Genomic DNA, 27465 nt, shown 5'->3' with positions numbered 1-27465 from the left:
CCATAGGCTCAATACATGCACTGACTGAATGCCACAGGACTGTTTTCTGCGAATACAGCCATAACTAACCAGCAGTTGCACATTTTGTGTCTTTTTTGTTGTTGTTCTTGTTTGTTTTTTAACGGAGTAGGGTAGTCAACAAAAAGAAGCAAAAGCAGGGAGTCAAAATGAGTCTTGTGTGTAATGCCCAATTGGGATATAATAGCACTCCAGAATCTGAGATTTTTTTCTGCCCCTGAATTAGCTTCTTCCCTAAAAATTGTGTAGGCTACTTATCGTTAGAGCTCACTCTATGTTTTTATTAAAGGTTTATTCCCGGGTTCTATTTCCGTAACCGCCTAAGGCCAGCCACCGCCGGGGGCAGTAACCCAGCCCCTTCGCGCAGGCGCCCGGGAGCAGAACCCGCGGCGCGCGCGGGGCTTCGTATTGCGCATGCGCAGCTAGGAGCGCTGAGGAGCACCCTGGCGGGAAGTGCTGCGCAGGCGCGTCCGGCAGAGGCGCTACGAGGTGGGCTTTTGGAGCCGGCGACCCAGGCGTCTGGGGAGCCACCGAAGTCGCATTCCCTTAAACTGTGAGTTTTCCAACGGTTTGTTCCGTGGCGCGGGATTGTGAAGGATCGGGAACGAATTTCGGGTGGTGACTTCAGTCTGGTGGCAGCAGCCGTTCTCCTCGACCCGCCCCGGGATCCCGCCGGCCCGCGGCGGGAAGCCGTGCTGCGCCTGCGCACTGAGCCTCCCGTGCGGCGTCGGGTCTGAGGGAGGACGGTCCTTCCCCGCGGGGCTCGCGGTCCGCGCCCCCAGCGGGATCCATTCATTCCCTCTCCCTTGCTCCTCCGGGCGCTCGTGCCCGGGGTGGTGTGTCAGTTCTCCACCAGCTTGCCTGGGGCCTCGGCCGAGCTTCCTGGCACTCCCTTTCCGTAGTGGAACGACTTCCTCTTGTCCCCTTCGGTCCAACCGCTGCCCCCACGGGAGCCTCCCCCACCCCCTGTGCCCGGTGTAAGGTCCCAGCTGAGAGGTTAGCGACGCAGAAGCAAGACACGGAATCCAGGCGATTAAAAGGGGGGAGGGGGGGAGGTTTTAATCTGCGCTCCCTACCGGGCGAAGCTCGCTGGTCCTGGTTGGGCCAGAGAAGTTCGCGCCAAAAAGCGGCTTAGATACTTATTTTATAGAGCTGTTTGGAGAGGGGAGGGCGGAGGGCATGAGAGGTGTGTGTTCCTGCCTCGGGCCAGGGGTCTAGGAAGGCCCTAGGAAGGCGCCAGCTAGCCAGCTGTCTGTCACCATCCACCTTGCAGATGCTTGCATCGGCTCTGGGCTTCCCCCCTGCCTCGACCGAACACCCGGGATCCCGGAGCCGGGCCTGGGGGGCCCTGGCAAGCGCCCTCAGCTGAGCCCACCACCCGGAGGCTCTCCCGGCTAGAGACGGCCCTCGGGCCCCCTGCCCATATTTCTGGAAAGGGAAAGGGAAGCAAACGGAACCTTATCAATGGTCCACAGTTTTCTTCCTTCCTTCGCGGATGTTAACACATGATTTATTTTTATTTTTTAATTTTTTTTTTTACATGTTTGCCCCTTTGTCATTTTTCAGTGCTTGGTTCAGCGAGTAATTTAAACTTCTGCCTTCTCTGGTGTTCGAATTTTCACAGCTGCTTGGCTCCCTCGGTGGACATGACCCCTTAGCTGGCATTTTGCACCCCAGGTGTGTCGCGATGGAGATTCAGGTGGACGAACCTATGGCTTTTTCTCCCCGGCGTGACCGGTTACAGGTGGATGGCTCTTTAAAAAGCTATGAGCAGAATTTTAAACTATCAGGTATGTGTGTCATTTTAAAGATGTACAGGCAACCGTTCTGTATAATTTCAAATATTTAAACACACACACACACAACTTCTTGAATCTTAAAGTGAATTTATGTATAAATAAGAGCATTTTTTTACACATCAATTAGGTTTTCTAAGATCTAGATTTGGGACTGAATTGCATTTTAGAAGGAGAATGTAGTCCATCAGTGTCATTTTGCAGATGAAGTTGCTTCTAAATATTACTGATTATCTAAGAACATAAAGCTTGTTGATACCCAAACTAGAAGTTCCCTTCTCCTAGGCCTGTGATTTTGATAGAAAAATATTGATTTGTTCTTTCAGTTGTGCATTCATTGGTTGCTTCTTTTACGTGCCCTGACTAGAGATAGAATCTGCAACCTTGGCATATTGGGAGGACACTCTAATCAACTGAGCCACCTGCCAGGGCTGACATCACATGCTGTTCATTTCTGACCGAAACTGAACTCCCCTGTCAACATTTATACCCTTCCTGATGTCCCTGTTTGTGGTGATAAAAGCTACTATTATCCCATATGTTTATGTTAAAACTTTAGAGTTCTCTTCAACTTAGGCTTTATATTTGCTTCTCATATCCAACTTTATTTTACTTTTTGTTGTTGTTTTTGTTAATCCTCACCCGAGGATATTTTTCCATTGATTTTTAGAGAGAGTGGAAGAGAGAGGAAAGACAGAGAAAAACACCCATGTGAGAGAGAGACATCGATTGGTTGCCTCCTGCATGTGCCCTGACCAGCGCCTGGCCAGGGAGGAGCCTGCAACCGAGATACGTGCCCTTGACCGGAATTAAACTTAGGACCCTTTGGTCTGTATTCTGAAGCTCTGTCTGCTGAGCAAAACTGGCTAGGGCATATTTTACTTTTTTTAAATTTATTTCAAAGAGGAAGGGAGAGGGATAGAGAGGTAGAAACATCAATGATGAGGGAGAATCATTGATTAGCTACCTCCTGCATTGTCCCTACTGGGGATGGAGTCCACAACCTGGGCATGTGCCCTGACCAGGAATTGAATTGTGACCTCTTGGTTCATAGGTCGATGGTCAACCACTGAGTCTTGCTGGCTGGGCTTATCTTTTTTAAAAAAATGTATGATATAACATATGGTATACATTAGGCAGAATGGATGTAAAAAATATGAGCAGAATTTTAAACTACCATGTTCTAGCATTATGTTCAGGTGAAAGCTACTCTTTTAATATTCTTCTGGAAATCTGGGAAATAAAAAGTAGGGTGAATTTTATTCTAAATTTTTAAAGTTTTGTGGCTTTTATGTAACAGAACATTGAACATTATAAACAGTGCCTTTGGTAATTTATAGGACATATTGAAATGTTTTTCATATGGTTCTTTTTTTATGACCCTGAATAAAAGCTAAGGTTATATCAAATATATAACTTCAGTAAGGAAAGGAAAGCTGATGGGTTCCACACACATAACTGTCTCATGACTCAGTGTACACCCTATATTAGGAGCTGTATGAGATATTGCCTTCAAGGAGCTCATAGTATAATTGAAGAGGCAAAATGCAGAGTGCTAAACTACAAGAAAAATAATACAGTAATTGCATTACTGTGTTATGTGTCCGATGACACGAGGGGAAAACTGGACCATGAAAAACAGGTAATTGCAACAGAATGGAAAAGAAGAGGGACAGCATCCATGAAAATGGGTGAAAGTGGCATTGTAAGATTATCTTAGTGGCAGTGTATTAGATGCACTGGAGGATAGAAAATAGTAAAAGGCAATTTAGGTAAGAAACATTGTCATAATCCAAGAACATTCCTGGCAGAGGAAACAGCAAACTGGAAGACCCTCAGAGGGGAGTGTGCCTAGTTTTTAGGAACAGCAAGGAGGTTATTTGGGCTGGAAGTGGGAGGGTGATACAAGTGAAGTGTGAGAGGAGGCAGTTCTCTGGGTTTTATGTGGAGAAATATAGGCCAACAAGCGTGAAAGCAGGGAGCACAGTTAAGGAGGCTGTTGTTGTATTAAAGCCAACTTGGAAATATTATGAGGCGGAAAAAACAGAAGCCGAGACTTCGTTATAAATATGGACATTTAAATAACTTTTTATATATATAATTATATATAACAAGGTCTCTTCCTTTACTAATATTTTCTAGCATGATATGAATGTTCCCTTCTGCCTCCTTGCTCTCATCCCTTTCAGAATTTGAGGATTTTGCATTCACTTTGGTTGTCAGGGAGTTTTATTATTGTTTGAAAATGTCAAATTTGTTCTGTTGTGACAGGAAATCTTAATATAAACATTTAGAGTTTTGTAATGGTAGGTAAGTCATAGTGAGTAGTGGTATGGAAGTACATTAAGCTTACATAGTCATTCACATGGCTTATGCATTACAGTGTTTTCTTATTACATCTACTAGATGCATGAAGATTCGTGTAAGAATAGCCTTCCTTTCCCTGACTACGGCACCAGCTTCCCTCTGGCACCTGGGACCCAGGCCTTCACTCTGGCCGCCACCTTCCGCCTTCACTCCAGCTGGAGTCGCCTCTGCCTTTGCTCTGGCCCTGCCTCTCTCCTTTAGCTCCCTCCACTCCCTCCCATCCCCCGTGCCCAGGATTTCCTTCCTGGTAATTTCTATTAGTTGACCAGCATCTCTACTACTTATTGCCAGTGCATGCTTATGCAAAGGGAAATTCCAAAATGAACTAATGGGAAGCCATAGACTATAATAGCTGGAAAGTAAAGTTCATCTAATCCAAAGCCTTTGTTTTATAAGTTAAGAATTGAGCATTGTGTGATTTAATGATAGGAGTGAAACCCAGATCTTTAGATTCCAGGCTTGCTTCTCTATCAGCACTGTCCAATTGGACTTTCTGTGATAATGGAAGTGTTTTTCTGTTGTCACATGTGGTTAGTATAACTGAGGAAATTAATTTTTAATTTTATTAATTTAATTTAAATGTGAATAGCCACATGAAACTACCTAGTGGATAGTAGCAACTCTGTTATTCTACTACAAAGCTTTTGCACAAAAACACTTCAATACATTTAATAATAAAAATACTACAAACAAGGTTTCTAAAACATTTCATCATATCTAGACATTGTTGAGTATAAGATTTTATGCACTACTCAAATGCTGGCAGTTATACTATGATACAACACTTTCTTATAACCTAGAATTTTTTCTTTTATACATAGTTTTTTCAGACCTAATAAGACAAATCTTTGTATATCTCTGGTATGTACTTAAAAAGGAAAATAAACTTTTCAGTATATTTTGATTGATATCAGAAAGGAGGGGAGAGGGAGAGAGAGAAACATTAATGCTGAGACAATCATTGATCCATTGCTTCCTGCATGCCCCTCACTGGGGATTGAGCCCACAACCTGGGCATATGTCCTGACCGGGAATCGAACCGTGACTTCCTGGTTCAAGGATCTGTGCTCAATCATTGAGCCACACTAGTTGGGCAGGAAAATAAACGTTTCAGACCTGTTTCTTGTGAGTCACTTTTTGTTCACAGAGTTATTGAATGCCCTATTTTCCCCCTCACCATATTCTCTACATATCACTAATGTAAATTTCTTTATGATGAATCCTTTTTTTTTTTAAGCCATTGTTAATGGGCCCTTAAGAGGATCCCAATTATTTGGAGCTTGCCTACATTTGCTTTCTTCTTTACCACTTTTGCTGCTTCTCCTTGCCTCCATTTGGCACATACGGGTTAAATATGAATGCTGTACTATCAAGTTGAAAGGCACATGGTGCCATGAATTTGAAGCTGGAAAGATTCTAATGGACTGTGGCAAACAAGACTTACAAAGCCTGTTCTTCCCACCTGGGCCTTATTTTTGGTTTCTAGAGTGAAGTGGTAGCTGGTGGTGAGGTAGCTGCTTCTGTCTGGTTTCATTCTTTTGTAACTTGTAAACTTTTTTGTTTTGTTTGTTTTTACAGCTACCTCTGAATGGCCCTAATGATGGTAATAACTCATTCATTGAACAACCATGCCAGGCACTGTACTAAGAGCTGAATGTGCTGTGGTGAATTATACAGATAGGGAACTTGTATTGGTGGAACTTATATTCTAGTGGTAGGAGGAAGACAGCAAACAAATAATAAACAGGATAATTTTACAGTAGATAAGTATTCCAAAGACAGTAAATAGGATGATGTGAATAATGGGAGGGTGCTAATTTAAATAGATATCTGAGGGGACTGACCATTGAGCCAGCCACATGAAGTTGTAAGGGTTATCATCTTGTATTGAGATTGAGCTTTTAATATCTGTCTCTTTCACTAGATTAAGCTCTTAGAGAACGAACTGCACCAAATTTGTTCATTTTTAAAAATATAGCCGTTGCTGAGCATTGGTTAAAACACAGTGTTTGTAGAATGAATGAGTCTAGAGCACATGTGCCAAACACAAGGCCCGCGGGCCAAATCCGTCCCGCCAGGCCTTGCAATGTGGCCCGCACCGCGCTGTCATCACTGCACTCTGCTGCGTTTCCATCACAATGACAGTTTATGACTGTTCAGTAAACCATTTGGCCCGCGATTTAGGCTGGATTTTAGATTTTGGCCCCGTCTCTGATTGAGTTCAACACCCCTAGTCTAGAGACATGAGCAATACCTCTGTGAAATTGGGCATATGATTTAACTTCCCTGAATAGGATTTCTTTATCTGAAAAGTCAGGGTAATAAGTAATTCCTGTTCTGCTAATATCACAGTGCTGTTGTGAAGATCTGAAAAGATAATACATGTGAAAGTGCTTTGAAATGTCTTAAACTGTTAGTCTTTGTGGAGTAATATGATAACTTAAAAAGTAGCTGATGGTTAGCCTAGATATTGGAATAAAATCTGATGACTCAAGTATGTAGTTCTCTTTTGTCTCCAGTAGTTTATCTCATTTTGTATTATAGCTTCTCTTATTTTAACCATGTATATTTTATAAAGAACTTGCATTTATTAAAAAGTAACAATTTATTTGTGGTAAAGGATAGAGGATGCCATTGTTAATGAGATAATTTAAAAAATATATTTTTTAACATTCCTCAGAGCCTTAGTAGACTTTCTCTCTGAGGCAATACTGTGAATATACAATACACAAAACTTTCCCAAGCCTGTAAGATTTTATGTCTTTGGGGGAAGGAAGTAGTTTCCAAGGAGATTGCATTATATCCTTGTCATGCCATCTAGTGATCATAGAAAAAATTGTTATTTTTTAAATTTAGCTTCTTCATTGTGTTGTACTGTAGGCAGAGACAGTGTATCTGTTAGTACGTAATAATTCCAAAATAATAGAAATTCTGTGTGTGTTATTTTGGGGCTTATCAATTTTGCCTGTTAGTTCAAGAGGTGTATGTGAACTACAACAACTTGATGGAGTTGTATGTGATTTACAACAACTGGATGGGGTTTTAATTATTTTTACGATTTTTAAGGCTTATTATACCTATACATTTGTAACTTAATTCATGTTTTAGAATTTTGAGTTTTTTAACTTAAAAAAGTTGTATGCCCAGTTGGTGTGACTCAGTGGTTGAGTGTTGGCCATGAACCAGGATTCACAGCTTGATTCTTGGTCAGGGCACATGCCCAGGTTGTGGACTCAATCCCCAGTAGGGGATGTGCAGGAGGCAGCTGATTGATGATTCTCATCATTGATGTTTCTCTCTCTCCCTCTCCTGTCCTTTCTCTGAAAGTAATAAAAACATATTTTGAAAAACAAAAAAGAAAGTGTAAAATATACGCTCATTAATCTTAATTATAAATTTTTTTTTTCCTTGATAGGTGTTAAAAAAGATATCGAGAAGCTTTATGAAGCTGTACCACAGCTCCGTAATGTGTTTAGGATAAAGGACAAAATAGGAGAAGGTAATTTGGGATATACTTATCTTTTTAAGTTTTTTTTCTCCTCTTCTGTTTTCCTTATTTAATCTTGATGTTCATTATTATTTCTTATTGAAAAACATACTCGTTTAAAAAATATTAAGAACATGTTTATCTTACTGTTATTAGTAGTAATATAAAGGTAGCAGCTTTTCTTTTTTTCCCTTGAAAGAATAACAGGATAAATAAGTATTTATAGTAAATGAACAGCCCTATTTTAATCTTTATAAAACTTTTATGCTATTAAAAATATTGCTATATTAATAATATATTACTAGTTATAATTACTAAAAGTGAAAATTTTAATATTCAGATGGAGAGACTTAATACAAAAAGCCAAGTCTTATCTCTTTCTCAACTGCAGTGAGGTAGAATTGTACATTGAAACATATATGAAAATTAGATGGCAAAATGATAAAAATAAAGTGATACAATATTTATAGGATGATTAGTATTAACATAAATATCGTTGAGAGACTGATAGCTGCCCTGGCCAATGTGGCTCAGTTGGTTGGAGCATCATCCTGTGCACTGCAGAGCCTCGAGTTCAGTTTCTGGTCAGAGCATATACCCAGGTTTCGGGTTTGATCCCTAGTTGGGGCATGTATCTGGTACAGGAGGCAATGGAGCAATGTTTCTCTCTCTTGCTCTCTCCCTCTCACTTTCTCTCTCTAGAATCAATGAAAACCATATCCTTAGGGGAGGATTAAGTAAGAAATCGAAAAAAAGGGAAAACTGACAATCATTTTGATTTAATGAAGGGTAAATTTAGCAAACAGATGTGAAGGGAATGAGATAATAAAAAGATAATGGAATTTTTGGTGATTATGTAGAGAAATCCCTAAATATTAAAAATCTTCCATATAATTTCTTGCTTGCTTTTCACAAGGAAAAATAGAAAAATCTGTGTCATTGGGGGCAGAGAAATTTGAAGATGAGATTGATGATTTGGGATGTAAGATCTTTATATCTTTTCCTTATCTTTTGAACACTGACTTAGTGTGCAAAAACTTTGTTCTGGAAAACAACAGTGTCCTTACAGATTGATAGCTGTTTTTACTAAATAAGTTTGAGAAATGTAATGTGTATAGTTTCCTTTTGATTGTTCATGATGAACACATTAGTAGCTCTGGAAAATATTTTAGTAAAAAAAAATTTGTCAGTTTGTTTTAAATCAGTATTTCTCAAGTTTAATTGGCCACCAATTTTTTTCTCTCTTTAGTTTAATGCTAAATTTAAAAGCCCAGGTGTTTTTGTGTGTTTTTTTCCCCCTAACACTATTATAATTTTACTTCTAACAGACCAGTATCTAAGAAAGTAGTTTAAAATGCCAATATTATAGAAAAATACTTATTTAGAATGGATTATGACATTATGCTAACCCAGTCAAACAGATTTACTATAGTGTCCCCTAGAAATTAATATAGTATCTCCTAAAAAACTGAGTACAGTTCCGAATTTATTAAAAGTTGAAAATAAGTTGTGTTCACAGGTGTGTCTGCTCTTTGTTATTAAAATATTAATGAGTATGATAATTCTAAATAGTTTTATGATCAATTTTAGCATTATTTTATTAACACTTTAAAAAACCAAATATTGAAAAATCTAATAAATTGTTTTACAGGCACTTTCAGCTCTGTTTATTTGGCCACAGCACAGTTACAAGTAGGACCTGAAGAGAAAATTGCTCTAAAACACTTAATTCCAACAAGTCATCCTATAAGAATTGCAGCTGAACTCCAGTGCCTAACAGTGGCTGGGTAGGCAGTTAAAATTTTAATTGAACTGGCTGTATAAATTTTTTAAGATTTTTAAGTAGCTGTTTAATGGGGATAGTGAGATTGTCCATTAATTAAACATATTCTTCAGTCAGGTGTTTGCAATTTGCTAGTACTTTTCTTCTAACCTTGGAATGGTTTGTTAAATTTATACTAATTTTTTTGCAGTGGATTTTCCTGGAGATAAGTGGAAATAAGCTTGATTTACAGTTCTCTTACCACATTTTTTTCTCATCTTCTTGCCAAATCATAAAGTTTGGCATATGGTCTAGATATTTTTTATAATGTGGGGAACTTATATTTCACATCTCCCCAGCTATAGACAGCCTCATCTCATATTTTATTTTGAGCAACAGAACTACCTGGCATGTCTCTCTCATTGGTCTGTCTCTCTAGGCTAGGTTATTCTTACCAACATGGGGACATGAAATAGTATCTCTTTTTTTTTTTTTTTTTTTTAATATATTTTATTGATTTTTGTACAGAGAGGAAGAGAGAGGGATAGAGAGTTAGGCACATCGATCAGAGAGAGTCACCGATCAGCTGCCTCCTGCACACCCCCCACTGGGGATATTCCCGCAACCAAGGTACATGCCCCTGACCGGAATCGAACCTGGGACCCTTCAGTCCCCAAGCCGACGCTCTATCCATTGAGCCAAACCGGTTTTGACTGATATAGTATCTCTTATCCCCCCTGTACTGCCATCTCACTTCTTGATGCTCCATCATTTCTTTGCTCCCTTTCACAGTCAGACTTCCCCAAAATGAATCTACATGTGCTATTTTCACTTCCACACCCCCATTCGCTACACATAAAGTGTGGCTGCTCTTCTCTATGCTAAACTGAAACTCCTTTAGATGAGTCACCCGTGACTTCATTTTGCCAATTCCTGTATGTATTCACATGCACTCTAGGCAGTGTTCAACATACTTGATTTGAACCTGTCTTCTATACTGCTACATACTTCTTTTTTCTTCCTGCTTTATTTGGCCTTTCCATTTCATTGTCCATTGCCAGCTCTTCCTCTTCTACCTGACCCCCAGATGGTGGAGTTCCTCAGTGCTTGATCCGGGGCTTTCTTGAATCTGCCTATTCTCTAGGATCATGTATTTCCGCATGACTTTAAATACATAGTAATTATTCTCTTAAGTATATATCTAGCCTCAGATTTCTTTACTGCAGATTGGTATATATCCACCTGCTTATTTATAATTTTCTTTTCTTTTTTTTTATTACATTTTATTGGGGTGGCATTAGTCAACATGAACATAGAGGTTTCATGTATGGATTTCTAAGTTATAAACTCTGTATATACACCATGTGCCCACCACCCAAATCACATCTTCTCCTGTCACCTCATATAAGGATTCACTTCTCTCCCCCCTTCCCTTTGGCAACCATCACACTGATGTTTATGTTCATAAGTTTCAGTTTTATATTTCACATATGAGTGAAATATGGTCCTTAGCTTTTTCTGTCTGATTTATTTCACTTAGCATAGTGTTCTCAGGGTCCATCATGTTGCTGCAAATGATGCTATTTCATCCTTTCTTAGGGCTGAGTAGTATTCCATTGTGTATATATAGCACATCTTCTTTATCCAGTCCTCTATCGCAGGCCACTTTGGTTGCAGTGAACATAGGGGTGCATATATCTGTGAATAAATTATTTTAAGTTTTTTGGGTATGTCCCTAGGAGTAGGGTTGCTGGGTCATATGGTAGCTTTATTCTTAATTTTTTGAGGAATCGCCAGATTGCTTTCTATAGAGGTGTTACCAGTTTACATTCCCACCAGCAGCGAATGAGCGTTCCTACTTTTCCACAATCTTTCCAACACTTGTTATTGCTTGTCCTGTTGATAATGGCCACTCTAATAGGTGTAAGGTAGTGTCTCATTGTAGTTTTAATTTGCATTTCCCTAATTACTAGTGAGGTTGAACATCTTTTCATATATCTTTTGGCTGTTTGTATGTCTTCTTGGGAGAGGTGTATTTTCAGGTCCTCTGTCCACTTTTTTTTTTAAATATATTTTATTGATTTCTTACAGAGAGGAAGAGAGAGGAATAGAGAGTTAGAAACATCCATGAGAAAGAATCATTGATCAGCTGCCTCTTGTACACCCCCCACTGGGGATGTGCCTGCAACCAAAGTACATACCCTTGACCGGAATCGAACCTGGGACCCTTCAGTCCACAGGCCAACACTCTATCCACTGAGCCAAACCGGTTTCGGCCCTCTGTCCACTTTTTGATTGGATTATTTGTTTGGTGTTGAGTTTTACAAGTTCTTTATATATTTTGGACATTAAACCTTTGTCAGAGCTACTGATAGCAAATATCATGTCCCATCTGGTTGGCTGTCTGTTTTGTTGTCTCTTTCTTTTGCTGTGGAGAATCTCTTCGGTTTTATATAGTCCCATTCATTTATTTTCCACTTGGGTACCTAATAAACATCTCAAACATCATATGTCAAAAACTAAACTTTAATCCATCTTTGCCTACAAAAAAAAAAAATCATATCACAATAACTGGTTTTCCTCTACCAAACTCAGTGAATGGTACCACCATCTCTATCTAGTTGCTTAAGCCAGAAACTTAGTACTTACCCGCACGCAGTGTCTCTATTTTTCTCCTGAACCACATTCATCACCAAATCTTGGCCATTTTGCCTCCAAAGTATATCTAAAAACTCATCTAACATTTTTGTATTTTCTCGACCACTACTTCAGTCCTCCTTTTTCTTTAATCCCATGGTTGCAAAAGAGCCAGCGTGATCTTTAAAATATAAAAATAGGTATGTATGCGATATAAATTGGATATTGTTACTTTAACCACTTAAAATCCTTCAGTGGTTTCCCAGAATACTTTGAAGAGAAAAAAAAATCTAGCGTTGTCTCATTCAAATCTTCTCACCTCACTCACTGTGCTCCAGTTTTTTTTAGTTCCTCAGATTTGTCAAGAGCTTTCTTACCCCATTCAGGGCCACTACCCATAGTGTTTGCTCCTCGTCTCAGCAAGAGGGGCACCACTTCAAGGAGTTCTTTGAGTTCTTCCCTGAATTAAATTAGATTCTATTTCTTATTGTCACAGCTCCTTTTGATCTCTTTAAAAATTCATCATCTGTCACTGTTTGTTATCTTGTTTATTATCTGATAATAAACTCCATGAGGGCATAAGTGGTGTTAACTTTTAATTCACCATTGCATCCTTAATGTCTGACATAGTGTTTAGCAAATAACAGTGCCCACTAAATATTTATAGAATGAATGAACAAGGTTATTTCTTTGTTTCATCCTTCTGTTTATTACAGAAGATAAGAGGATGAAATGGCCTCTCTAAGGCAAGATGATATACATTCTCTTTTTTTATTGTATGCATTCTTATTCCTTAAATAAGATAATTTCTTTTCTTTCCCTGTACTTTAAAAGTGCATGCTAAAAAAGTATCTGATCTTGCTTCCCTTCTAGCTTCCCACACTGGTTTTTTTCTTTTCTTTGCCAGATATTTCAGACAAATTGTCTTTGTGTTCTAATTCCATCTATTTTCCTTCCCTAAATCCTGTTTACCTCTTCCTCTGCATTTAATTTGCTCTCTGAAAAATTACCAGTTAATTCCTCTTTGCCAAACTAAAAGCCTTCCCTCTGTTCTTATTCTCTTTGACCTCCATGCTGATCACCCCTTCCTTCAAAGCTCCTCCCTTGGGTGATATTTCTGTCTGGGCTTTCTGCCCCTTCCTCCTTATTTTGACCTCCAACTTGAGAATTTTCCAAAGTGTAGTTTTTTCTTCTCTCTAATAATTTTCACTGCTGTATGTTTCACTTCTCTGCAAGAACTGTCACTGACCTTTCACTTAAGAGTTAGTCCTATATCTCTATATCTTTATCAACATAATCAGGTCTTGGTTTTGAAGCTTCTTTTCCTGATTTCTTTTTTATTTTATTGGCATCTATGTTGTTTTACTCACTTAGATTCAAAGTCATGGAAATCAGCTTTACCCTTTTTCGGGATGCAGGGTAGCATCATGGTTAAGAGCATACATATTGATAGATCAGGAGCAGACTGCCTGGAATCAAATCCTGGCTCCGTGACATGCTAGTTTAATGGGGAAACTCCTTAACCTCTCTGTGCCTCAGTTTCCTTACGTGTAGAAAAGGGGGAGGAAATAAAATCACCGTCCTCATAGGGTTGTGAACATTAAGTGAATTGTTAATAGATGTGAAGTGCTTAGATCAGAGCTTGGCATATAGTGAATAAATTTGGCTATTTTGAATTTATTTATTTTGAATTTACTATTATTATCGTATCTGCTACTAATCTTATTAACTCATTCTTATTCATTTTTTCTTTTCATTCTGTCACTCATCCCATTAAAACTATAATTATATCATGTTTTAGTTACTATAGTAACTTCATAAATGGTATTATTTTTGTTTTAATAAAAACTATATTGTACATGTCAGTGAAATTTGTATGTTATCCTATATAATGATAGTTTTAAGTTAGTTTTCTAGCATTATTTATGCATTACTAAAATTGCATTAAAAAAATAGGCATGAAGTTTCAGTTTATTTGACCTTTTCTCTAAAGTTCAATGTGCATTTTCCACTAGGGGGCAAGACAATGTCATGGGAGTTAAATATTGCTTTAGGAAAAACGATCATGTGGTTATTGCTATGCCGTATCTGGAGCATGAGTCCTTTTTGGTAAGTTTTAATATTTCTTGAATTTTTATTAACTAAATGTTTAATTTTAAAAATGTTATGACCTTATTTATAACTTTATTTTAGGATATCTTGAATTCCCTTTCCTTTCAAGAAGTACGGGAATATATGTTTAATCTGTTCAAAGCTTTGAAACGCATTCATCAGTTTGGTATTGTTCACCGTGATGTGAAGCCCAGCAATTTTTTATATAATAGGCGCCTGAAAAAGTAAGTATGGGAAGTTACAAGAAAAGATTTACACTTGAGTGAATTTTTGCCAGGGGATCTATCTCCTAGAACTTAGAACATACTACAGCAGCCAGGCACATGTTTTGCCTGTTTCACATTTTCATTATGATCAGAGAAGGGGAATATAGTGAAGAAGGTAAATTTGTATTAGCAAAGCAGTGTGCATCATTAGCTGTTTCCTGGCTTGGTGGAAATGGCACTCAGCTAAAAAATTTAGCAAGGGTCTCATCCTTTTTGACCTTATACATTTCTTTTTTTATCTCTGGGCTTCATTTTTCTTTTTTAGTAAATGAGGGGATCGGACCACACTAAGTTTTGTGTTTATGTGTAATTTTATGCTGATTATATGTATACATAGAGGCATTGAAACTCAAATATTACCCTTCATTCAAATGGATCATATTAAGTGATAAGAAGAATAGAACTCTAACTTTTATCTTTTAAATTTGTTTAATAAATTTTTTTTTGCTGCTCTGGCCAGTGTTTGCCAGTGGTTAGAGTGTCAGCCCAAGCACAGAAGGAACGTGGGTTCAATTCCTAGTCAAAGGCATGTAGCCACGTTGGGGCATATGTGCAGGAGGCAACCAATTGATGTGTCTCTCTCACATGGATGTTTCTCTCCTCTCTCTTTCCTCTTTCTCCCTCCTTCCTCCTCCTTTTTCTCCTTCCCTCTCTCCCTTCCACTCTCTCTAAGAATCAATGGAAAAAAATATCCTTAGGTGAGGATTAACAACATAACAAAAAAAATATTTGTTAAGATGACATTTCTGGTACCATTAGAGAAGAAAGGATTGCTTTTATACACTCCATTCCTTGTCTTCCTTGCCAGTACAAGCCATTGGAAAAAGAGGATAAAAGATTTGTGTGTGGATGTGGGTGTGTGATACATCGTTTCTTAGTTTTCAATCTTAGTTAGCTATTAAATCCTTACCTTGTCTGTAAAACTTGTTTTTCTTTTTTTTTTTTAAGAATGTTATAAATTCTTAATTGGTCACAAAACAATTACAGTTTCTGTATGATTATAGTTATGATGTTAATGAGCTTTAATTGTTACAGAGAACTAAAAACCTGCTTTTGCTTCTTAGGTATGCCTTGGTAGACTTTGGTTTGGCCCAAGGGACCCATGATACGAAAATAGAACTTCTCAGATTTGTCCAGTCTGAAGCTCAGCAGGAAAGTCGTTCAGAAAATAAAGTCCATGTGATCTCCGGAAACAAGATGTCATTAAGTGGCTCCGCAGTACCGAGGGAGCTGGAGCAGCAGCCCACCACAAAGACTTCTGTGAAAAGGCCCTACACACATGCGCAGATTCAGATTAAACAAGGAAAAGATGGAAAGGTTCTACCTCTTTTATTTCTTAAGTACTAACACAGTTTTAGAAATGTATTTCTTCATCCAACAGAGGGAGATATAGTACTAGAATAATAACTTGCAATTTAAAATAGTTTTTCAGTTATATATCCAGTTGATTAGATTTCTACAAAGATTTCTAATGACTTGTTTTCCCATTTTAAAACTGAAGTTTATGTGGTAGATTTATGGTGTCTTTGCCATTACAATTACATTATATAACAAAAATGGAAAGTAATAAATTTTTCCTGCATGTTTTAAAGTTCAGATTAATTAGCCTTTTTACAAGAAAACATTAGTTACAGGGGGAAATTCTGAAGTGTCTATCTCCATTTTAGCTGCAATGCCAAATGTAACAACCGTGCAGGTGGTTTTTGAATTTTTTTAGTTACTTAGATTTGTGGACTATGATAACATTGTATGGGTGTTAAGAGTTCTGTCTAGACTATTTTCTCCTTTCACAGAAGTGTTTTGGTGCCTGAGAATGACTTGGATGCAGCTGTTTTTGTTTCATGTCACTTAACTCTTTCAAAACTATGGCAGAGTACAGCTGGCAGAAAGTGTTACAGATATAATCCTTATTTTCCTTGTTTTTGTTGGTATTGTAGGATGGCTCTGTAGGCCTTTCTGTCCAGCGCTCTGTTTTTGGAGAAAGAAATTTCAATATACACAGCTCCATTTCACATGAGAGCCCTACAGTGAAAGTAAGTAATGTAGCTTATTAGTGCAATCAGTTAGTCGTGCATTGAAGAGAATTTAGGGAATGGTTAGATTAGTATTTATTGTCAGGAATTTTTAAAAGCAGAATTTTGCTTTGGCAGAAGGTTTTACTTGCTTTGAGTATCTAGTCAGCACTTTTTTTTTTCCTTTTTTTTTCCTGAACTTTTCTGGTGAAATTTTTCATTAGCTGATTGTTCTTTCTCTAAAGGAACATTTGGATCATTAAGGCCTTTTCTCTCACTGGCTAGAATGTGAGCTTGCAACAGCTAACACATTTCTGACACAGTTGATAACATAAAGATGTTTGTAAAGTTTATAAACTGTCACCAATGTTAAAGCTATCCTGCTACAGCTAGCTAGAGTGAGCAACACATTAAAACTCTGATTTTAGCCAATGTAACGATGCAGTTTACAGTTCTGAAATGGAGTTAGACACTAGAACATACCTTTTATATGTTTGTAACATCTCAGGAAAAGTTCGAGTAAAGTAGAAGTTAACTATTTACCAAACTAGGACTAATTAGTAAATTTTAATAAGTTTATTCAACAGAAAAATCTAAAAGACCTTACATGTTTTAATAGACAACTATTTGCTTATAATCCAATAGTACATGCAGCAGTTTTAAAAGTTTTGCATTTTGCCATACTATCATTTGAAGGCATCATGAAAATAGAAAATATGACTTTTCTCTTACAGCTTATGAAGCAGTCAAAGGCTGTGGATGTAATCTACAGAAAGCTAGCAACCAAAAAGAAAGCTGTTTCTGCCAAAGTTATGAATAGTGGTGTGATGAAGAAAACTACCAGTTCTTGCCCAGTCAGTCTGACCTGTGACTGTTATGCAACAGATAAAGTTTGCAGTATTTGCCTTTCAAGGTAATGTGTTTGGACGGTGTTATAAAGTCACCAGCATACTGCTAGGCAAGATTAAAAACTGCGATTTTCTGAGTCAATTGATTTAGTGAGTAAAAGAGAGCAACACAGTTTGTGAACTACATGGGCACTGATGCAGAGCGATACCTGGAAGAGCAAATGATAACTATTGCCATATAGTGTTCATATGATATGTGCACTTTGGAAAACACACTTGTCTTATGTGCAAATAATTTTGGTGGGGGAATCGCCTTTCCAGAACCTTAGAATTGCACGTTTTGCTTGCTGATTTAATCTCTTGTTTTCTTTATTCCTGCCAACGTAGAATAACCAGAATCAAATAATTAATAAATGTATTAGTGAATAAGTATATTACTCCAAATAAAAGGAAATTTGCATACTCTGAATTCATATTGAGTTCTATTTTTCTGTTATGGCTCTTATCCTACTACCTCTTTTTATACCAGGAAGTTACCCTAAAACCTTTCTGGAACAAGGCCTGGGAACTATTAATAGTAGAGATAGTGGAGAAGGATCCATAGAAGTAAATTCAGAATTTTCATCACATTGGATTATCATTTGCTCTATAATGACTTTTTATATAGATATCAAGGTAGAATATATTGTGAAGTAAATTAATAAGTGTTATTTTTTTGTTCTTCAGTAATTAAACTTTAACTAGAAAAATCTTATTTTGTCATCATAAGGCGACAACAGGTTGCCCCTAGGGCAGGTACACCAGGATTCAGAGCGCCGGAGGTCTTAACAAAGTGCCCCAATCAAACTACAGGTATGTTGCACTAGAAATATAGAACCCAATTAAAAGTTTCATCCTGAGTATCTTTTATTTTGTGATCTTATCTATTTCTGACTTTTTTTTTAGCTCTTGCTTTTAATTAAATTATGTAAGTAGTTCTAGCAGTGTGGCATTCTCATTAGAAAAAAAAAAATTCATTTCTAGAGGGAGAGAGAGAGATAAACATCAATGATGAGAATCATTGATCAGCTACCTTCTACACGGCCCACACTGGTAATTGAGCCCACAACCTGGGCATGTGTCCTTATTGGGGATCAAACCATGACCTCAACCACTGAGCCACACCATCTGATACACAATTTTTTAAATAGATCACATTTTATTTTTTCACCTGTGGTCTGCAGGTGGTCTGCCAGGAATATTGTTAACGTCATCTTTGTTGGAATAAATTGTGTTTAGTAGTCTTTGGTAACTTAAGACTTGCAGAATTTTATCTATTTGCCTAATACCTCAAAATTTTTCTTTGATGCACATGCGATTGTGCTTCATTAAAATTATATTTTGTTATTGCAAAACAATGTAATAGCATTAAAAAGATTTTTTGAGAAATAAGAAAGTTGTTATGGAGCTGGAACCTGGAAACATCTTTTTTAATAGATGAATCCTGCCATACACTTGGATTATGGATGTTAAAAAAATGCATTCATTCATTGTGTGTATTCTGTGCTTACTAATGATACAAAAAAGAAATGAAACTATTTGTTTATACTCTAGTTAGGACACACTCTCAAATAATTACAATAATCCAGTAAGTGTGGTTATAAAACTTTATATGAGGTATTTTAGGGATACCGAATTATCCTACATGAAGGGATTTTGGAAGAAATTTTATGAAGAGAAACCTCTAAGAGGGTTTATTGTAAATTGGGGGAAGGGGGCTTGGCATCGAGGCATGAGCACAGGAACTCAACACACAGCATCATCTAGTCATGCAGGAAACAAAAATTTAGTGTTGCTAGAATATAAAATGGAAGTCAAGGAGTGCTGGGAAATAATCCTGTGAAGAGGGACAAGGCCAGATCACACTTGTTAAATGACTTGGACTGTATCCTTTAGGTATTAGAAAGTTATGAAGAGACAGAGATGGTAATAATTTTTCTATATAAATTTTCTGGCATGTGTGTAAGAAAAGATAGATTTTGGAGGGCGGTGACCTACAAGTGAGAGAAAATGAAAACCTGAATGAAGGCATTAGTAATGGGAATGAAAGGAAAAGTGAAGAATTGGGAAGGCAAAGCTAGGTGGATAGGTGGGGAAGGCATCAAAGATGTTTATCAGATTCCTAGCGGGGGATTTGGGCGGGCACCAGTAACCAGGGTGGAGAATGGAGAAGCAGCTGACTCACAGGGAAGGATAAGATTGGGGGCGTTACTCTCAGGTGGAAATGGCTAACAGAATAAAAGTAAATCTTAAGCTTGGGGAAGTCTGGTTTGGAAATTCAGTTGAGTGTCATCATTATGTAAATGGTAGTTAAAACCATGAAAAGGATGAGCCAATAAGGGAAAGTGTAATGGGGAAGAGGTGGGAGCTCTGGGGAACCTCAGCACTTGGGGCCTGGAGAAAACTGACGGAGTAGGCAGGGGTACAAAGGGAACCAAAGAAAGGCAGGTGATGCAGTGGCTAAGGGAATAGAGAACTAATTTGGGGATACTAAGAGATCAACAGGAGAGATTTCCCTAAAAGATAAAACGTTTCTGACATTAAACAGCTGGTTTTATTTTTAACTGCCAGAATTCTGGAGAATAAAGTTTCTATAATGAGAGGTAGGGTTAGCACCTGGCTGAAGAAGAGCTACTACTGTTGGATACTTTTCACTAAAGTTGACCACTTTTACTGTGGTGTATAATTTTTTAGGAGCATCTAGATTTTCCCCACACAGTTAGTTTTGGATTTCTTTTGACCTTCTAAAATGTGCATTTACTTGGTGTTTTTTAATGGTTAAATTCCTTTTAAATTTACCAAGAATGCTGCTAAAGAAAAAGTAACATTGCATTGTGTATTAAAGATATTAGACAAAAGATTCTCAATCTGAAATTACATTAAAAGCATCTGGGGAACATTTGAAAACATTGATGCATGAGCCCTACTCCAGAACAATTAAATCAGGATATCTGAGGGATTGGGCTTGGGCATCAGAATATTTAAAGCTCTCAAGATAATTTGAATGTAAGTAAAGATTGAGAATTACTGGTGTAGATGATAAAATTATCGATTTAGGAATTTTTGTAAGAGTTTGTTTTCTGTTACAGCTATTGACATGTGGTCTGCAGGTGTCATATTTATTTCTTTGCTCAGTGGACGATATCCATTTTATAAAGCAAGTGATGATTTAACTGCTTTGGCTCAAATTATGACAATTCGTGGATCCAGAGAAACTATCCAGGCTGCTAAAACTTTTGGTAAGCAGTTTTATATTATAGAACAAAACAAATGCCTTTGATTTTCTTCCACAAATTACTTTATAAATTATTATAAAATTCTCTGCATATAAACATTCTGTATTCATAAAGTTCTCTCATGTTAGAAAAATTCTCAGATGCTTAAAAATTGATTGCATTGTATAAGAAAAATTTTCATCACTCTCTTCTATATATATACTTATTTAATCTTGTCAAGCACAAAATACTACACTTCTCCAATATTTAAAGTTTAACTCTGTAATGTTAAACAAAAGAATAAGGCACAAAATTTAATTCCCGATAGTTGTGTTTTGACTTTATTTCATAAATATTTTTAATAATATTTAAAAATTTATTTGTTGTGTTTTAGGGCCTTCTTTAAATGATCTTAATTTATAATAGCGGGTAATCATTTAATTATAATACAGTCTAATGAGGATAGCAAAAGAAATGAGAATAGAATGTATATTAGTTGTCAAATTTCTTAGGGTTATTGTAGCAGAGAAGAAAATGAACAGAACACCTTTACTGATATAGCATTATTGTAAGCATATATTGGACATGGGAAATCATCTCCTTAGCTACACAGAGTGTTTAGTTCTTATAGTTCTAGACTGGGAGATACAGTGTACATCATAGGGTACCTGAGAATTATTCCAGCCTTGCTCTGGCCAAACATGAGCTCAATTGCCTACCTTGTGTTTGCTCTTCATGCAAATTATGTTAGTATTTTTCAAAGTGGGTGGGTGTGATTGAGTCCATTTATTACCACACAATATGAAACACCCTTTTGTGATAAAATTTCAGTCAGATTACTTCAAGAATCACTTAGCTGCCCTAGCTGATTTGGCTCAGTGGATAGAGCGTCAGCCTGTGGACCGAAGAGTCCTGAGTTTGATTCCAGTCAACGGCACATGCCCAGGTTGTGGGCTTGATCCCCAGAAGGGACGTGGAGAAGGCAGCCTATCAACGATTCTCATTATTGATGTTTCTATCTCCCTTTCCCTTCCTCTATGAAAAAAAAAAAAAAAAAAAAAAAATATATATATATATATATATATATATATATATATATATATATATATATATAAAATCACTTAGCTGTCTTGTGCCCAGCCCAAGGATCAATGGGTCTGTTTTTTTGAGGGTTTTGTTTTGTTTTGTACATTCAAATGCATTCAGCTTTATTAATGAAAATAATAAGTTCAAACATAGCCTAAATAAAGCATGACAAGCCCGCTATATGACCATTTGTTAAAATACACATGATAAACATTCAAGAAACATTCCTGTTCTTCTGATATAATTATATGAGAGCTGTACTGTTTTGGTTTTCAGAATGGAGGCTAATTATTTAGTAAATATGGATGTACAATAATTTTATTTGATCAGGATGAGTTGCCTCTACTTTCTCATATATCTTTGAAGACTTATTTCAACCACATCTAATATTCATCACATCTATCAATGGCTACTATGAAAGCACACTAGGATTTTAATAAATTACTACTTTATTTTCATTAAAGAGCAATTAATAAATTGGATCTTAATCAGGGGTATAATCAGGATTATCTGAGGAACTGCAAGAAATACATATGCTTGTATCACCTCATCCCTTCCTGGAAAATATGAGTCAGATAAATATTCATAGGAAGGGTCCAGGCTTGTTAGTTAAAAACAACAAGAACAAGTGATTTGGACCAAGACCTACTTCTGTTTAAAAAAATAATTGTCCCTTGCTTAGGCACCAGTGCCATGGTCTGATTCATCAGAAAAACTTAGTGGTGGTTATAAAGAAAGCCTCATAATAGAGGCTTATCAAAAAGTGTTTCTGTAGCAAAGTCAATCCAATCCACAATTTGTACCTTTCTTGCATCTATCAAAAGAAAAAATATTTTCCTTTTTCCTCTTCTATCTCCCCCTACCCTCTTTTCCCTCTAGTATCACCATAATGTTGTCTACAAGTTTTTGTTTTTTTGGTTTTTTTTTTTCCTTAACCCCTTCACCTTTTTTACCCAGTCCCTCAACTCCCTCCCCTCTGACAGTTCTATGTTGTTCTCGTATCTATGAGTTGGTTTCTATTTTGTTTTTTAGTTTATTTTGATCGTTACATTCCACATATGAGTGAAATCATATGATACTTGTCTTTCTCTGACTGGCTTATTTCACTGGCATAATGCTCTCCAGGTTCATCCATGCTGTTGCAAAGGGTAGATTTCCTTTTTATGACCAAGTGGTATCCGCTGTGTGAATGCACCACAGCTTTTCTGTGTGTTCATCTACTGAGGGACACTGGGCTGCTTCCAATCTTAGCTCTTGTAAATAACGCTGCAATGAAATGGAAATGCATATATTCTTTTGGATTAGCATTTCAGTTTTCTTTGGATATATACCAGAAGTAGAATTGCTGTTCGATTTTTATTTTTTGAGGTGACTCCATACTGCTTTTCACCAATCTACATCCCCACCAACAATGCATGAGGGTTTCCTTTTCTCCATGTTCTTACCAACTCTTATTGTTTGTTTTATAGCCATTCTGACAAGTGTGTGGTGATAACTCATTGTAGTTTTAATTTGCATTTCTCTGATGATTAGTGATGTTGAGCATTTTTTTCATATGTCTATTGGCCTTCTGTATATCTTTTTGCTGGTTAATCTTCATTTGAAGATATGTTTTCTCATTATTAGAGTAGGAGGGAAGGAGAGAGAGAGAGAAGAGATACATCAACGTGTGAGAGATATATCAATTGGTTGCCTTCTGCACGTGCCTCACTGGAAATGGAAACTGCAACCAACGTGTAGGCCCTTGACCAGGAATTAACCCAAGACCTTTTGGTGCTTGGGCTGATTCTCCAACCACTTAGCCTCACCTGCCAGGGTTCTCTGTGTATCCTCTTTGATATACAGTGTCTGTTCAGATCCTTTGTCCATTTTTTAATTGGATTGTAAAAGAAAATTTTATCTAAGGAAAATAGGCTGACGTAATACATACATACGAGGGAAGAATGACCATGAATGGAAAGCAAGATTGATATCTTGAAAATTATATTCTTACATGAGTATATTTAGACTCAACTGATTAAGAAAACTTTCATCTACTATTGAACAACTTTATGAGAAGTTTTGAACGTGGTGTTTATCAGAGAAAACCAAAGCATTTTGTTGAAGAGTTAAATCTCTCCATCTGTAATCACAGTTATAATCAGGCCCAATAATGGAAATACAACATCTGACATGAAAACATTCCAGGGCAAGTGTCATATAGCAGGCAAGAGCTTTTAGAGATTTATTATTGTAATGGTTATTTTACTACTAAAAAAATAGTGCTACATAGATAGCAATTGTCTCAGTTTTGTTAATATGACTTCTATAGATATGTCAGTCAAATCTTACTATAACTTGGATACAGTACTCCAAACTTAAGCAACCATGGCTGTGTTATTCTTTCTTTTCTTTTTTTTTCCCAATAAATTTTATTGATTTTTACAGAGAGGAAGAGAGAGGGATAGAGAGTTAGAAACATCTATGAGAGAGAATCATTGATCAACTGCCTCTTGCACACCCCCTATTGGGGATGTGCCTGCAATTAAGGTACATGCCCTTGACCAGAATCGAACCTGGGACCTTTCAGTCCTCAAGCCGATGCTCTATCCACTGAGCCAAACCGGTTACGGCAGTGTGTTATTCTTTCTGATTCAAAGAAGCAACTTACCTAAGATTATCAGTGAGAATACTTCTAATTCTTTTTCCTTGTGTGTAACCTGCCCCACTGTCCTCAACCATTACATCAGGCCCCATGATAGGTTGTCATGTAAGTACCTGTTGTGTCAAATAAATTCAGAAGACAAAAAAAAAATTCTTTAGTTGTTAATCTTCACCCAAGGATACTTTTTCATTGATTTTTTTTAGAGAGAGTGGGAGGGAAGGGGAGAGACAGAGAGAAACATCTATGTGAGAGAGACACATCGATTGGTTGCCTCCTGCACATGCCCAAACATAGCCAGGGATTGAACCTGCAATTTAGGTACATGCCCTTGACAGGAATTGAACCTGGGATCCTTCATTCCATAAGCCAACGCTCTATCCAACTGAGCCAAATAGCTAGGGCAACAAAATATTTTCTTACTGAATGCATCTGAATAATAAGTCCTCTCTTTGGATATGTATAAAAATGATTTAGGCATATTGTGTAACTTGGGGAGATGCAGTGTAGCGCATAACATTATTTCATAACTTCAGAGTAGCCTGTAAATTAAGGAATAAAATTATATGACTATTCTTATCTAGCTATAATTTTCTAGAGAGAATAGTAGTGATAAAATAGAATTAAAAGTAAAAAAAGATTGGTATGTTGTATCCTCAACTAACTTAGTTTTTAGTAATTTGTTTTCTTTTTCTCCTCCCTGTCTGCCATGCTAATCCTCCTTTTTTCCTGATTAGGTTAGATCAGAATATGTAAAAATAACTTTGTATTATCCAAGGCTAGATTAATTAATTGATTTAGTAATCCACATTGTTAACAAATACCCCAGAAAGGAATCTATATACTGTGCTACTCATTGTTTAGTTACATTTCTATTTAATAAGGAAATATAAAGCAAAAAATAAAACATTATTGCCCATTTGTATGCTTAATTTATTTTTGCCTATCCTATAATAAAAGTGTAATATGCAAGTTGACCGAATGGCAGAAGGGTCACTATGACGCTCACCGACTACCAGGGGGCAGACGCTCAACGCAGGAGCTGCCCCCTGGTGGTCAGTGTGCTCCTAGGGGGTCCTAGACTGTGAGAGGGTACACGCCTGGCTGAGGGGACAACCTCCCCCACTCTCTCCTACAAATCTCCTGCACTGGATCTCTAGTCTAATAATAATCCTGTGGCAAAACTGTTTTAAAGACATATTTTTAAAAACAGATCACCAACAAGATCACTCATTCATTCAAAAACATTTATTGGTACTTTATGTTGCCAGTGACTATTATTGAGTCTCTCTTCTTGCAGAGTTTAAATTCTAAAGGGGAAAACAAAATAAATATATTCTGCCATCCGGATCAGTAGTATTGAGAAAGGTAAAAGGGGAAAGGGAGTGGGGAGGGCCCAGCTGTTTTAGATAAGTTGGTCAAGGACAGTCTCTGTAGGATGTGATATTTGAACAGTGACATGAGAGGCTGAATAATGCCTTTTGTCCTATTCAGCAGGTATTGAGAATCTGGTATGTTCCAAACATTGTCTAGAATTTGAGGAATTCAAATAAATAAGATATCCCTATTTTCAAAGAGCTCATAGTCTAGTAGGTGAAACAGACATATTCTATCAGTTACAACACAAGATAGCAAAGTAATAGTAGAAATCTTCACAATATACTATAGAAGTTTAGAATGGTCAACTCTCTGACAGTGTCAGGCCTCGCAGAGGTAATTCTTGAGTTGAATGGACTATCTGGGCACATGGGGGAAGGCAGGGCATTCTGGCCAAGACAGGAACCACATAGTCTAGTTCATATAGATACTGTGGCTGATTGATGATTACAGAAGGATACGGTGAAGCTGGAGATGTTGGCAGAGTCAAGTGAGGCCTTAGCTTAGTGAGTCACTGCTTTCTATTTACGATCCTCCACTTTATGATTTCACCTTCAGCTCTGTAGTGCAAAACACAGCTTAAAATGTACCTATGACAAGTAATTGCACGCTGTGTCATGCTCAATGTAAATACATCCATGTAGCAATGGTTGGACCTGCATGTTCCTTGAGAGAGGCTTCTGGTTTGCTCAAATAATCTAAAATATGTGTCATTTTTCTCTTCCAGGCAAATCAATATTGTGTAGCAAAGAAGTCCCAGCACAAGACTTGAGAAAACTCTGTGAGAAGCTCAGAGGCATAGATGCAAATACTCCCAAATTAACAAGTGACATACAAGGACCTGCTTCTCATGACCCAACTTTTTCAGAGAAGACTGACCATAAAGCTGCTCGCCTCCTACAAACATCTCACGCACAGCACTCAGGGCACTTGTACAAAGGGAACAGAAATGGCTGTTGGGGTTTGGACGCGCACACTACCAATCTGGAAGGCTGGGACATGGTACCTGATGAAGCTTATGACCTGCTTGATAGACTTCTGGATCTAAATCCAGCTTCAAGGATAACAGCAGAAGAAGCTTTGTTGCATCCTTTTTTTAAAAATATGAATTTATGATTACTTAGTTCTTCATTTATTATTTGCTGTTGTGGATTGTGAGGTGGGGTGAAAGAGTTCTTTGAGGAGCTGTAAGTTCTTGATTAGAGACCAGGCCAGGATGAATAATTTATTTTAAAATTTTAGTATTTTCTCTCTTAGAAGATTCCAAAATAAGGATTAAGATTCTTTTAGGTGCCTGGGATAGTTTTTTGGATGAACAGCATTATCTCTTTGAGTTGGATCTACCCCAGGAGAATCAGTTTTTTAATTTCCCTAATTACTTGTCATTGACATATGCTGAAGGAGCATAGTCCTTGGCAGTTCAAGGTGCAAGTCTGAAAATTAGTGGATATGGTAGGGATTCAATGGGCTTCTTCGTACTATGAGCTGTGTGCACTTTTGGAAAACTCAACCTGGTACTGGTGCTCTCGCCATTCTGTGGGTTAAGACAGTCTCCTCCTTGAGGCATATATTATGCCTTTTATGAACACTAAAACAAATAATGAGAACATGTTTAGGGGAGATATCACTTAAAATTGAATTCATCTGTTAAAAAAGTATTCTATGGAAGCATTTATTTTATGAATTGCCTTTTCTAAAAAAGTTTCTAACTTGATTTTTTTGCCTTCTCTACTCCCACCTTACACATTCTTCTTGAAAATTATATGTTGCTTTCCACAAAGCTTTTGGGTGCATTGTTAAAT

The 27465-nt window shown here is 37.3% G+C and overlaps 1 protein-coding gene across 6 annotated transcripts; it reads left to right on the top strand.

Annotated features, from left to right (window-relative positions):
* Nucleotides 1–443: 443 nt before the first annotated feature.
* CDC7 (cell division cycle 7) lies at nucleotides 444–27355 on the top strand. 6 transcript variants are annotated; one of them, XM_036445613.2, is made up of 13 exons: nucleotides 444–571; nucleotides 1643–1781; nucleotides 1991–1993; nucleotides 7597–7680; nucleotides 9320–9455; nucleotides 14083–14176; nucleotides 14261–14403; nucleotides 15510–15762; nucleotides 16383–16478; nucleotides 17192–17370; nucleotides 18075–18157; nucleotides 20434–20583; nucleotides 26391–27355. In XM_036445613.2, the coding sequence occupies exons 2-13, from the start codon at nucleotides 1706–1708 to the stop codon at nucleotides 26777–26779; spliced, it is 1686 nt and encodes a 561-aa protein (XP_036301506.1). In that variant the 5' UTR covers nucleotides 444–571; nucleotides 1643–1705; the 3' UTR covers nucleotides 26780–27355. The 6 variants fall into 6 exon arrangements, with proteins under 6 accessions (XP_036301506.1, XP_036301504.1, XP_036301509.1 ...); XM_036445611.2 differs by lacking the exon at nucleotides 1991–1993 and having other exon boundaries at nucleotides 1643–1808; XM_036445616.2 differs by lacking the exons at nucleotides 9320–9455; nucleotides 14261–14403.
* Nucleotides 27356–27465: the final 110 nt, after the last annotated feature.

Source organism: Pipistrellus kuhlii, unplaced genomic scaffold (genome assembly GCF_014108245.1).
Source record: "Pipistrellus kuhlii isolate mPipKuh1 unplaced genomic scaffold, mPipKuh1.p scaffold_m20_p_2, whole genome shotgun sequence".
Classification (NCBI taxonomy): Eukaryota; Metazoa; Chordata; class Mammalia; order Chiroptera; family Vespertilionidae; genus Pipistrellus; species Pipistrellus kuhlii.
The sequence above is the reverse complement of the archived record's forward strand: the minus strand, read 5'-3'. Positions and strand labels throughout refer to the sequence as shown.

Bases quoted from the DNA above. Each gene is read 5' to 3' on its own strand.
- CDC7 (XM_036445611.2), top strand. From the start codon at position 1,706: ATGGAGATTCAGGTGGACGAACCTATGGCTTTTTCTCCCCGGCGTGAC. The intron at 9,456-14,082 runs GTAGGCAGTTAA...ATTTTCCACTAG, and splicing joins CAGTGCCTAACAGTGGCTGG to GGGGCAAGACAATGTCATGG. The intron at 16,479-17,191 runs GTAAGTAATGTA...TTTCTCTTACAG, and splicing joins ATGAGAGCCCTACAGTGAAA to CTTATGAAGCAGTCAAAGGC.